The sequence below is a fragment of the Zonotrichia albicollis genome, chromosome 26, assembly GCF_047830755.1.
Source record: "Zonotrichia albicollis isolate bZonAlb1 chromosome 26, bZonAlb1.hap1, whole genome shotgun sequence".
Taxonomy (NCBI): domain Eukaryota; kingdom Metazoa; phylum Chordata; class Aves; order Passeriformes; family Passerellidae; genus Zonotrichia; species Zonotrichia albicollis.
The window spans coordinates 9,176,032-9,187,718 of NC_133844.1; the positions used below are offsets into that span (position 1 = coordinate 9,176,032).

The 11,687-nt window shown below is 63.4% G+C and overlaps 1 protein-coding gene across 3 annotated transcripts; it reads left to right on the forward strand.

Moving 5' to 3' along the window:
- The first annotated feature begins 1,467 nt into the window (after positions 1–1,467).
- Positions 1,468–11,140, forward strand: DBNL (drebrin like). 3 transcript variants are annotated; one of them, XM_074558961.1, is made up of 14 exons: positions 1,468–1,629; positions 1,952–2,007; positions 3,589–3,701; positions 3,971–4,045; positions 4,350–4,496; positions 4,935–5,012; positions 5,812–5,963; positions 6,546–6,600; positions 7,046–7,114; positions 7,212–7,314; positions 8,384–8,488; positions 9,447–9,550; positions 9,857–9,962; positions 10,208–11,140. In XM_074558961.1, exons 1-14 carry the CDS (start codon positions 1,547–1,549, stop codon positions 10,345–10,347), a joined length of 1,386 nt encoding a protein of 461 aa, XP_074415062.1. In that variant the 5' UTR covers positions 1,468–1,546; the 3' UTR covers positions 10,348–11,140. The 3 variants fall into 3 exon arrangements, with proteins under 3 accessions (XP_074415062.1, XP_074415063.1, XP_074415064.1); XM_074558962.1 differs by lacking the exon at positions 8,384–8,488 and having other exon boundaries at positions 7,212–7,356; XM_074558963.1 differs by lacking the exon at positions 8,384–8,488 and having other exon boundaries at positions 1,469–1,629.
- Positions 11,141–11,687: the final 547 nt, after the last annotated feature.

The following is an 11,687-nucleotide window of genomic DNA, read 5'->3' on the forward strand; positions in this document are numbered from 1 at the left end:
TCCCCCCTGCCCAAGATTCCCAAGGAAAAGCAGGAGGCAGCTGCGGGGGGCCGTGCCGGCTGGCCCTTCCCTCTCCCGGCCCTCCAGATGTTTTATTGCCCTGCGTTTAATTAACATTTCCAGCCACGTGCTCAATGGGGAGCTCACATCTGCCCCTTCTTCCCGCTCCGCTCCTGCTCTGGGGGCTCATGGAGCAGGGGTGTGGATGTGTCCGGGGGTCTGGGACACAGAGTCCCGGGATGCCAAAAAATATAAATTATCGCCTTATGCATTATTTTTGCCCATATTTCCCGTAAATAACCCTCGAGGCGTGAGGAGATGACTGGTTCCCAGCAGGGCACATGTGGAGGTGCCACCCAGTGCTCTCCAGGTGCCCCAAAACTTCGCCCTCCTAAATCCTAAAAAAGGCAGCCCTGCAGTTTTGGGGTATTTCCCAACATTTTTGTGGGTCCTACAAACACGGGAGAGTCTCCTCGGTGGGTTTCATCCATGGGGATCCTGGTGTTCTGGGGGATCCATGGAGTGGGGGATCCTTGGTCCCCCTAGGAAATCTGGACATCCCAGAACCCTCGGAGACCCCAGGACCCTCCATCACTCCATTCTCCATCTCCCACCCCATCCCACCCCCCAGCAGCGGGGCAGGGCAGGGGGACAACGAGCCGCGAATGTCCCATCAGCGCGTCCTGGGGACAGCGCCCGTCCCTCGGGTCACCTCCCGGGACCCCCAAGATCACCCCTTCGGGAGGGTCTTTGCCACGGGGTGGGGGCGAGAGGCAGAATTCTGACGATTTTGGGCTAAAATTGAGCCGCATTTACACCCCAAAAAGCTGCAGGCTCCGAGACGCTCCCCGATGTGCCCCTCTCGGGCTGGGAAATGAGGAAAATACTCGGAAATGGCGAATTTCGGTCCCGGGGGCTGCGTCTGTCTGCTCGGAGTGGGGGGGGGGGGTCTCCCTCTCGGGGGTCTGTTATTTTTTGGGGGGGTCTCCCTGTCGGGGAGGGTCCGTTATTGGGGCGCGCGCTCCGCTATTTGAGGGGCGCTCTGTATCAGGGGCGTGGTCTGTCCATGCAGGGGCGTGGTCTATCCATACAGGGGCGTGGCCTATCCATCAAGGGGCGTGCTCTAGCGAGTGGTGGGCGCGGTGTAGCGTCTCGTGGGCGTGGCTTAGTTGGGTGGGGCTGTCCGGGGCGGGGCCGGGCGCTTCCGGGGCGGGGCCGGGGACATGGGAGGGGCCGTGCCGGGGGCGGTGCCGGTAGCACCGGCGGGGCGGGGCCGGCGTGGTGCGGGGGGCGGGGCCCGTATTGCCGGCGGGGCGGGGCCGGGGGCCGTGCGGTAGCATGGGGGCGGTGCCGATATTACCGATGGGGCGGGGCGGCACCGGGGGCGGAACCGGCAGCACCGGCGGGGCGGGGCCGTGCCTGGGGGCGGTTCCGGCATCACCGGCGGGGCGGGGCCGGGGGGCGGGGCCGGTATCACCGTTCCTTGGGGCGGTCCCGGCAGTACCGGGGGCGGGCCCCGCTGCCGGCGGGCGGAGCGGGCGCGGCCATGGCGCTGAACCTGGCCAAGAACGGGCGGGCGCTGCAGGAGGCCTACGGGAGCGTGGTGGCCGCGGGCAGCCGAACCGACTGGTGCGGGACCGGGGGCACCGGGGCGGTACCGGGATGGGGATGGAGGGGGATGGATGGGGAGGGGGCGAGGGGGTGCTGCGGTGGGGGATGGGATTGGGGGATGGGGAGGGCAGATGGGGTGATGGGGAGGGGATTTGGGGGGATACGGGGTGGGTGAGAGGGGTTGTGGGGGGCTCAGAGGGTCCCTGGGGATCTCAGGGGGTCCTTGGGGGTCTCAGGGGGTCCCCGTGGGTTTCTGCACCTCAGAATGTACCAGGGGTATGTGAGCACCCCAGATAAGCACTAAAGCTGGATGAAAATCCCATTTGTGCCTTGATTTTAGGGCTCTGTTCACCTACGAAGGCAACAGCAATGACCTGCGAGTGGCCGGCTCTGGAGGTGAGGATTTGGGGGACCATCCCCCTGTTTCCAGGGTTTGAGGGCTGGTTTTGGGGACCATCCCCTGTTTCAGGGATCTGGGGACTGATTTTGGGGACCATCCCCTGTTTCCAGGGTTTGAGGCTGATTTTGGGAGCCATCCCCCTATTTCCAGGTTTTTGGGGCTGATTTTGGGGTCCATCCCCTAATCCTGGCTGCTCCTTGTGTTTGAATCCCGGGTTTGGGCAGGGCCCCTCGCGCAGCCCTGACCCTGCCCAGCGCTGCCAAAGCCCCTCGTGCCCCGTTCCCTCCTTCCTGCCATTCTTTTCCCTTTGTTGTGAGTCTGAGACACCCCTGCCTGGGGAGCCTCAGCCTCCGGGAAGCAGCAGCTCCATGTCCAGGCTGGGATTTGCATCCTCTCATCCCTCCCCAGCTTCTGCCTCAGTTTCCAGGAGCTTTTCCCAGCCTGTGGAGGCTCCTGGGTCTGGGGGAGCCCAGGGCTTTGGTGCTGGGGAGATTTGCTGAGGAAGAATCTTGCTGGGTCCCAAATGAAGATTTTTTGGAGTATTTTTTGGGGAGTTTTTGGGGTACTTTTGGGGAGTTTTTGGGGTATTTTTTGGGGAGCTTTTGGGGTATTTTTTGGGGAGTTTTGGGGGGCTGCAGAGGGCATGCCCCGAGCTCCCCCCATCATTCCCTCACCCACCAGCTCCAGAGTTCCAACCCCCAGCTTCCCTGCCGGGTTTGGAGCCAAATTTAGAGGCAGGCCATGAATGTTTAATGGCAGAGGGAAACGATCCGGGTGGTTCTGCAGAGCAGGGCAGGGCGAGCTGTGCGGGGCTCCCTGTTCCTGCCAGGCTGATAAGGAGCAGGGGCTGCTCTCCCACTCCCCAGGGCTCACACAGCCCAGCATGGAGGGAGGATGGTTTTGGGATGAAAGAGTGCATTTTTGGTGGCTTTCCTCCTTTCCTGTGGTTTGTTGGTGTGGAGGGAGCGATCTGTTCCCTTCCCATTGCCTCTGCCTGAGCCCTGGGTGGGATTCTCCCTTTGGGGTTCACTCCCAGCTCCCCAAAGCAGCTCTGGGACTCTCCAGGTGGGTGTGACAGGGACGGAAGCGTTGGGGCAGCAGTTTCCCCATGGTGCACTAACAGGACCTTGCCCCTTTTTGGTTCCTGCTCTACTTCCCATCTTGCAGAGCAGGAACAAGGCCCAGCCAGTTCCTCCCCAGCCCCATTCCCCCTCCCTGAGTGTTCCTGAGCGTGGCTTTGTGCAGGAACCCGTGGGCAGAGCTGGCGTTGAAGCTCCTGATGGGTCAGGGGGTGTCAGCAGCTCCTTCCCCCTCTCCCTCACCTGGGTGGGGTGCTGGATCCCAGAGCCAGGTGGGGTTTGGGGAGGCCTGAGGAAGAGGAGCGGGGTGATGAAGGCTGCTGGGGGTGGGTGGGCAATGCTCAGGTTTTGTGTTCTCAGAGCAAACCCGGGCTGGGGGCAGCCTCCAGCTCATGGGAAAGCCTGGGGGGAGCAGGGCTGGGAGGGCTCTGGGGGGCTCTGGGTGCCTCCCCAAGCTCAGGGCAGGCTGGGCTCACCCTGTGCTCCCTCCCGGGACAGAGGGGGGCTTGGAGGAGATGGTGGAGGAGCTCAACAGCGGGAAGGTGATGTACGGCTTCTGCCGCGTCCGGGACCCCAACTCGGGGCTGCCCAAATACGTCCTGGTCAACTGGGTGAGTGGGGACACCTGGGGACAGCAGGGACAGGCTTGGGGACAGCTCTAGGTGAATGGGGACAGGCCTGGGGACAGCTCTGGGAGAATGGGGACAGATGGGGACAGCTGGACAGACCTGAGGATAGCCCTGGGTGAGTGGGGAGACACCTGGGGACAGCCCTGGGATAGCCCTGAGTGGCTCAGGTGGGCTGGGGAGGGGCTCAGGTGGGCTGGGGAGGGGCTCATGCACCCCAAGGGGCTCAGGTGAGCTGCTGGTGTCCCCTGCAGACAGGTGAAGGTGTCAACGACGTGAGGAAAGGAGCCTGCGCCAACCACGTCAGCACTGTGGCCAACTTCCTCAAGGTGTGAGCCTGCTCTGCCCTCCCTTCAGTGAATGTTTTGGGTGGGGGGCCCTCAGACCACCCCCTCTGCCCCCTGCCACCCTCAGGGACACAGGGGCACATCCCAGGGCAAGTGGGATGCAAGGAAGGAAGCTGCATCCTTCCAGCAGAACCCCTTGCCCAAATGATCCCCCTGGGCATCTCCTCCTGTTCCCTGCCCTGGGAGCTCTGGGGCAGCTGCTGGGTCTGGGGGCTCCAGGGTGAGCCCCTGCTGGGTCTGGGGGCTCCCAGGCTCACCCTGAGCCCCTGCTGGCTCCTGTGCTCAGGGCGCTCACGTCACCATCAACGCCCGGGCCGAGGAGGACGTGGAGCCCGAGCTGATCATGGAGAAGGTGGCCAAGGCCTCGGGGGCCAACTACAGCTTCCACAAGGAGAGCAGCAAGTTCCAGGACTCGGGGCCCCAGGCGCCCGTGGTGAGCTGGGGCAGGGGGGCTGCTGGGGCCTCTTTACCCTGCGGTGGAAGGGGCGCCCTGGGCATCAACCCCTCTGTGGGATGCTCAGCCTGGGGAGTTAAAGGGTCCAGGAGGAACTTGGGGACCTTGCCAGGGCCTGAGGGGGTTCTGGTCCATCCAGTGCCAGCCCTGCCATGGCAAGGACACCTCCCACCATCCAGCCTGGCCTGGGACACTCCAGGGATGGAGCAGCCTCCTGTGCCAGGGCCAGCAATTCCCCATTTTTGGCAAGGTGCACATCGCTGGCCTCACCCAGCCCAGCCCTCCTTTAAACTGTGGGGCAAAGCATCAGGTTATGGGAACTTCTCAACTTCTTCTCAGGGAGGTCCCAGACCGGGCTGGTTTGGGCTGATGTGTGACAAAAGGTGCCAGAAAGGTGTTTTATCTGTGTCTGCTCAGGGCTCTGTGTACCAGAAGACAAACGCCATGTCTGAGATCAAGAGGGTCAATAAGGACAATTTCTGGGCCAAAGCAGAGGTGGGTGAACGTGAGCACGGGGTGTCTGGGGATGGCTGGAGGTTGTTCTCCAGTGTTATTCCAAGTCCTGCTGCTGCCCTGGGTGCTCCCCGAGCTGCAGGTGCTGCTCCATCCCCTGTGTCTCACCTGGGCCTGGCTCGGGGAGGGAGGGCTGGGCTGGATCCAGCTCCCAGCAAACCCCAGCTGGGCGGGGAAATGGGTGTTTGACTCTGCAGGGCTGCTTCCTCTTCCCTTCCCTTGCACCTTGGGGTTTTATGGGGTTAAACAATAACCTGTGAACCTCCTGGCTGTGAAAGTGCCCTGGGATCCACCAGGGGTCCCAGGACCTGCTGGGTGTGCCCCCCCTGGGATGTGCCATGTCCTTGGGCTCCACCATGTCCCCCAGGATGTGCGGTGTCCTCGGGGTCCACCACGAGCCCCAGGGACGTGCTGTGTGTTCTTGGGATGTGCTGTGTGTGTTCCCCAGGGACGTGCTGTGTGTCCTTGGGATGTGCTCTGTGTGTCCTCCAGGATGTGCTGTGTGTTCCCCAGGGACGTGCTGTGTGTGCCCAGGGACGTGCCATGTCCTTGGGACCCACCGTGTCCCCAGGGACGTGCTGTGTGTCCCTGGGATGTGCTGTGTGTCTCCTGGACCCACCGTGTCCCCCCAGCCCTGCCCTGTGCCCCGGAGTGCAGAGGGACAGGGGTCTTGGAGCCCTGGCAGCGGGACCCCTGCCCCTGTGAGCCCCCAGCATCCCCCACCCCTGTGAGCCCCGTGCCCCCAGCACCCCCCAGCCCCGTCCGTGCCCGGTGCCCGCAGAAGGACGAGCAGGAGCGGCGGGAGCAGGAGCGGCGGCGCGCGGAGCAGGAGCGGCAGCGCCTGGAGCAGGAGCGGCGCCAGCGGGAGCTGCGGGAGGCGGCGGGGCGGGAGCGGCTCTGCCAGGCCCGCGACAGCGAGATCGACGCGCACAAGTGAGCGGGCCTGGGGCTTCGGAGCCTGCCCTGCCCTCCGGGGTGGCCCTGGTGCCGCTGTCCCTGCCCCTGTCACAGCCTCTCTGAGCTGCCCCCACTCCTCAGGGTTTGTTCCTCAGGGAGGGGAGGGTTCCACACATTGCCCATGCTGGGATTCCTGAAGGGAATCTCCTCGAATAGAACAGAGGGATCCTGATCCAGCTGTGCAGGGAACATCTCCCTGGCTGCTCGTCCAGCTGAGCCTCCCTGCCCATGAATCCTGCCCCAGGGCTCTCCCAGTTCTGCTCCCCCAAACCCATGGCCCTGTTTTTGGGGTGTCGGAGCCCCAGGGAGCTCCAGCCCCACAGGGAAGCCTGCCCAGCTCCCCTATGGGGTGCTCACGTCCCTGTCCCCAGGGAGGAGATTTCCCTGGAATGATCCCAGTGCTTGGAGCAGCTCCTGCTCCTCTCCTCGAGGGTGGCTGCAGCACCTCGTCCGGCCCTGCAGTCAGGGGTGGCCTTCACTTCACCAGGGGCTATTCCTGGAGCTGGGATAGTGGGATGAGGTCTCAAACACTCGTTTTTAACCCATTTGTCCCCACAGGAGACTGCAGCAGCAGCAGGAGGCTGAGAGCAGGGACAGGGAGCAGCAGCAGTGGGTGAGCTCTGTGCTGGCCCCAGGCGAGGGTGGGGGGCACAGGGCAAGTGGAAATGGCCCCCAGGTTACCCAGGGGAGGTTTAGGTTGGATATTGGGGAAATTCCTTCATGGCAAGGGCTGTGCAGCCCTGGCAGGGGTGGAGTCCCCATCCATGGGGGATGTCACAGCTCTGGGGATGTGGCACTTGGGGACACGGGGCGGTGGTGGCCGTGGCAGTGCTGGGGAGCAGCTGGACTCTGCTCTCAGGGGTTTTCCCACCCAAAATCGTCCCCTGACCCTGTGACACCAAGCCCAGAATTCCCTCATCTGCCTCCCAGACCCAGGGCTCCCTCCTCATCCTCCCTCCCTGGGGCCCGAGGGGGGCAGGAGGGCTGGAGAGGGGCAGGTGGCTCTGGCAGGGGTGACCCAGCCCTGTCCCTGTCCCCATCCCTGTCCCCTGGCGCAGAAGGAGCACGCCGAGGAGGATGAGGCTCGCCGGGGCGTCAGGAGGAGCCAGTCGGTGGAGAAAGCCCAGGTGGGGAATTCACCTGTCCCCGGGGCAGGGGGGGCTGCTGGGCCCTGTCCCCTGTGTCCCTGAGCCCTGACTGACCCCGTGCCCCCTCCCCGGGCAGGAGGCAGCCACGCTGATCGCGCAGAGAGCCGTCAACCCCCGAGACATCTTCAAACAGAAGGAGAGAGCGGGGCCAGGGGACACGGGGCTGCCAGCACAGCCAGGTATGGCTTGGGGACACAGCCAGGGGCTGCCAGCACAGCCAGGTATGGCTTGGGGACACTGCAAGGGGCTGGGGACACAGCCAGGCATGCTCTGGTGGTTCAATCTGTTAACCCCAGGAAAGCATCATTATCGCAGTCTGTCCCAAATGAATGAAGTTTCCCCCAGATTTTTGCGCTGCCCCAGCCAGGCAGAGCCCTGTGCTGTCAGCAGGGCCTGCTCTGATCTGATCTCTCAGGCAGAAATCAGGAAGTTTGCAGGGCAGAGCTGAGAGCAGCTGAGGAAGTGGCTGTGACCCGTGACACACCTGGGTGAGGCCTCTGCCTCCTCTTCCTCTTCCTCATCCTCACCCAGCCCCCTCCAAAGCACCTTGGATTGATCCCAATAATCGCTTTCACTTGGTGACAGGAGCAGGGATCCTGTGCCTTGGGCAGGCACATCCTGGGTGGGAGAGGAGGGGATGCCAGGCTGGGAAAGTGTCTGTTTTGGTGGTTGAAAATATCTTTTTTGGTGGTTGAAAATGTCTTTTTTGGTCACGAGGAGAGACTGACTTAGAGGTGTTTCCTGGAGGAAAGGCAGGTAAATGCCCTGGAGTTGATCAGAGATAAGGGCAGGCAGGAGTCCTGGTGCTGGCAGGGCTGGTGCGGGAATTCTGCTCAGCTTTTGTTTGGTTTGGAGGTGGAGATGAGGCGATAGCAGCCCAGGTGCCTCCTGCCACAGGAAACAGGACCCAGTTTGCATCATCCCCTCCCAGTCTGCCTGTGGCCTTCCCTCCCAGCGCCACCACGGAGGGAGAGCCAGGGGCTGCAGCTCTCCCTCCTCCACAGAAATACATTCATTTATTCATTCATTTCATTTTTAAATTTCCCCTTGGCTGCCGCCGCAACCGGTTGCCAAACTTGTTTTCCACAGCCAGGGCTGGAGCTGGAAAATCCTGCTTGGGAGGGTGAGGCGGCAGCGTGGGGGTGCCCTGGGGGCAGCCCCCTCCTCTCTCTTTGTGTGACTCAGTAATGTGGGGGTCCCCAGGCAGTTTGGGGGTCCCTCCGTGAGCAGCCCCCGCTCTCCCCCCAGGCAAGCTGCGCAGCCCATTCCTGCAGAAGGAGCTGGACCCCAGCCCAGCCTCCCCCAGCAGGGACGTCTGGGGGTCCCCCCCGGCCTCCCCAGGCCCTGCAGCAGGTTGGTGCTCGGCTCCCTGCTCTCCCCAGGGCTGTTCCCCTCCTCTTTCCACTGCGTTTCTCACAAATTTGGGCATCTGGAGATTCCGTTTGGGTTTTGGGCTCTGCCTGCAGCCAGGGCTGAGGGTGGTGCTGAGGATGAGGATGGTTCCTGCTCGTCCTCAGGTGCCAAGGCCAGGCTGGGCACTGGGGTTTGGAGCCCCTGGGCCATGGTGAGGTGTCCCTGCCCAAAGCAGGAGGGATCTTTTGGGTCCCTTTCAGCCCAAATCATTCCAGGATTCCATGTGCTGATTCAGACTGGGTATCAGGGGTAAATTCAGACTGGGTATCAGGGGTGGATTCAGACTGGATATCGGGGGTAAATTCAGCCTGGATATTGGGGGTAGATTCAGCCTGGATGTGAGGGTGGTGAGCCCCTGGTGCAGGTGATACCATGGATGTCCCTGGCAGCGCCCAGGCCAGGCTGGGCAGGGTTTGGAGCACCTGGGGCACTGGGGCTGTCCCTGCCCTGCCATTTCCCAGTGCTCCGGGCAGGAATTGGTTCCAGGGCAGGGCTGGCTGTGCCCAGAGCTCTGCCCGTGTGCTGTGGGTGGCACTGAGGACTGGCCCTGTCCCCAGATCACGGAGGCACAGCTGGGCTGGGCTGGGCTGGGGTCTCAGAGAGCACCCGGCCCCAGCCCGCTGTCCCCAGGCCACTGTCACCACTAGATGCTGCTCTTGGCCAGGGCTGTGCTCCAGCTCCTCCCTCCATGGCAATCATCCATCCTGAGCCAGTTTGTGCTCATCCCTCCCCTGCCGGGGGCAGATCTGTGCTGTGCCCGTCCCTCTGCTCCCCAGACCCCTCCTCACCCATCCCTGCCTGGGCAGGGGTCCCCAGGATGAGCCTGGGGTGGCCCCAGCCTGGACCAGGGCAGGGTTCAGGGGCTGGCCGGGGTGACAGAGCCCTGGTTCCTCCTCAGGACGAGACTCTGGCTACAGCTCCGGTGTGCCGGGCTCCCACGGCGAGGAGAACCTGTACGAGGAGCCCCCCGAGCCCGCGGCCATCTACGAGGAGCCCCCCCAGGTGAGTCTGGGGCCTGGTTTGGGTGGGGGAGCGTGGCTTGTCCCGTCCCTGGGATGAGCTGGGACTGAAATCTGAGCTGAAATCACTGGAAATGGGGGAACCTCAGGGGTGCTCAGGATGTGCCACTGGAACTGAAATCTGTGCTGAAATCACTGGAAATGGTGAAAGCCCAGAGCTCAGGGGTGCTCAGGATGCCCCTGTGTGGCAGCGGGTGCTGCTGTGTCCCATGCTGATGGCCATTCCTGGGCGTTGTTCTCTCCCACCGTTCCACTGCTGATTCTGCTCTCCTCTGCCTGCTCTCATCAGGAGCCAGCTGCCGATGCCAAGTACGACTACAGGGTGGAGTACCAGGAGCCCCCAGACCTGGCGGGGAAGGGGCTCTGTGCCCGGGCCCTGTATGACTACCAGGCTGGTGAGACCCCTGAGCTGCTGCTGCCCTTGTACCAGTCCCTCCCCAGCTCTCCCGGAGCCCTCCTGACCCTGCAAGGGTCTCCTGGAGCTTTCCTGCCCCAGGGAGCATCCCCATCTCTCCCAATGTGTCCCCATGGCAGAGGGGCTCCAGCCCTTGGGGCAGCTCCACATCCCCGTTACCCTGTGACCCCGCGGCTGGGGTGGCTCAGGCGCTCTGTCCCCACTGTCCCCTGTGTCCCCTCGCAGCTGACGACACCGAGATCTCCTTCGACCCCGAGAACATCATCACCAACATCGAGATGATCGACGAGGGCTGGTGGCGCGGCTTCGGCCCCGACGGCCACTTTGGGATGTTCCCCGCCAACTATGTGGAGCTGATCGAGTAGGGGCTGCTGGGGGGCTCCAGACCCCCGGGGCTGCTCCGGACCCCGAGCCCACCCAGCTCCGGCCTGGCTCTTCCAGCGACACGTGGCTTTATTTCTTTATTTCTTTATTTCTCTCTTTCTCAGTGAAGTGCCATTCCCCAGTCCCTCGGCAGTGGAGCTGCCCCCCATCCCTCAGGGTGGGAAGGAAGGTCCCATCCCACCCTGAGCCCTCCTCCCTGGGCTCTGGGGTGTGACAAATCCCTCACGGGAATTTTCAGGGAACAAATTCAAGAATTACCTCCCCCCCTGTGCTCCCTCCCTGTAACCTTGGGCCTGCCACAGCCACACTGGACGTTCCCAAGCTCATTTCATTGGGGAAGCTCATCAGAGCCATTCTGGGGTCCTGCAGGGTCTGACACGAGCAGGAGAGTGACTCCTGGCCCTGCAGCGCCCTGAGCTCACACGTGTGCTCACCCTGTGTTCTCCTCCCTGCTCTCCCCCCTTCCCTCACCCCAAACCTGCTCTGGGGTTTGAACTGGGAGTGAAATCCTCCCCTGCGGCCTGGCCAGGCGCGTGGGACCCCTCCCCACCCCAAACTCACTGTGAACAAGGAAAAGCCCAGCCCTCCCTTAGGAGTTTCCTGCCCTGCTGTCACTTTAGGAACAAAAGGAGAGAAAGGCTTGGGGGTCCCAGCTCAGCCCCCCCTCTGCAGGGCTGGGGGCCGTGGGGGCTTCTCTGAGTCCTGCCTGAGCTCATTCTCCTCCCTGTGCCCCGGGCCCTCCCCAGCATCAATAAAAGGGCTTTTCTTTGGTGATGGCTGCAGCAGGCTCCTGCCGGGGACTGGGGAGGAGTGAAGGGGTTTGGGGAGGTGTAGGGGAGCCCCCCAGCCCCGGGCAGCCCCCCCCGGCCCCGGCAGGCCCCAGCATTGCCAGGCAGTGACTCACGGCCGGGGGGGGGACACACACATGTAACGGGGCCGAGCTGCCACGTGGCCCTGCCACCAGCGGGGCCCGGGGAGCCTGCGGGGCCGGGACGGGGGGGACACACCCGGGTCACCCCCAGGGACCACCGGGGCGGGCTCAGCCCAGCCTGAGCCCCAACCCTGCGGCTGGAGGGGTCACACGCGTGTAATGTGTGTGCAGAGAGTGTGCCCTGCATCCCCTGTGTGTGCAGAGAGTGTGCCCTGCAGCCCCGGCATCGTTCCTGTGTGCACAGCATGTGCCCTGCATCCCCTGCGTGTGCAGGAGCCCCGGGCAGTGCCAGGCGTGTGCAGGGTCCCTGTGCCCTATGTGACCCATGATCCATGTGCAGAGTGTGTTCTCTGTGTGTGTGGCATCTCGTGTGCACAGTGTGTACAGGGG

Excerpts from the sequence above, each read along its gene's own strand:
- DBNL (XM_074558961.1), top strand. The coding sequence starts at position 1,547 with ATGGCGCTGAACCTGGCCAAGAACGGGCGGGCGCTGCAGGAGGCCTAC. Across the intron at positions 8,489-9,446 it reads CTCCCCAGGCCCTGCAGCAG|GACGAGACTCTGGCTACAGC; the intron begins GTTGGTGCTCGG and ends GTTCCTCCTCAG. Across the intron at positions 9,963-10,207 it reads CCTGTATGACTACCAGGCTG|CTGACGACACCGAGATCTCC; the intron begins GTGAGACCCCTG and ends GTCCCCTCGCAG.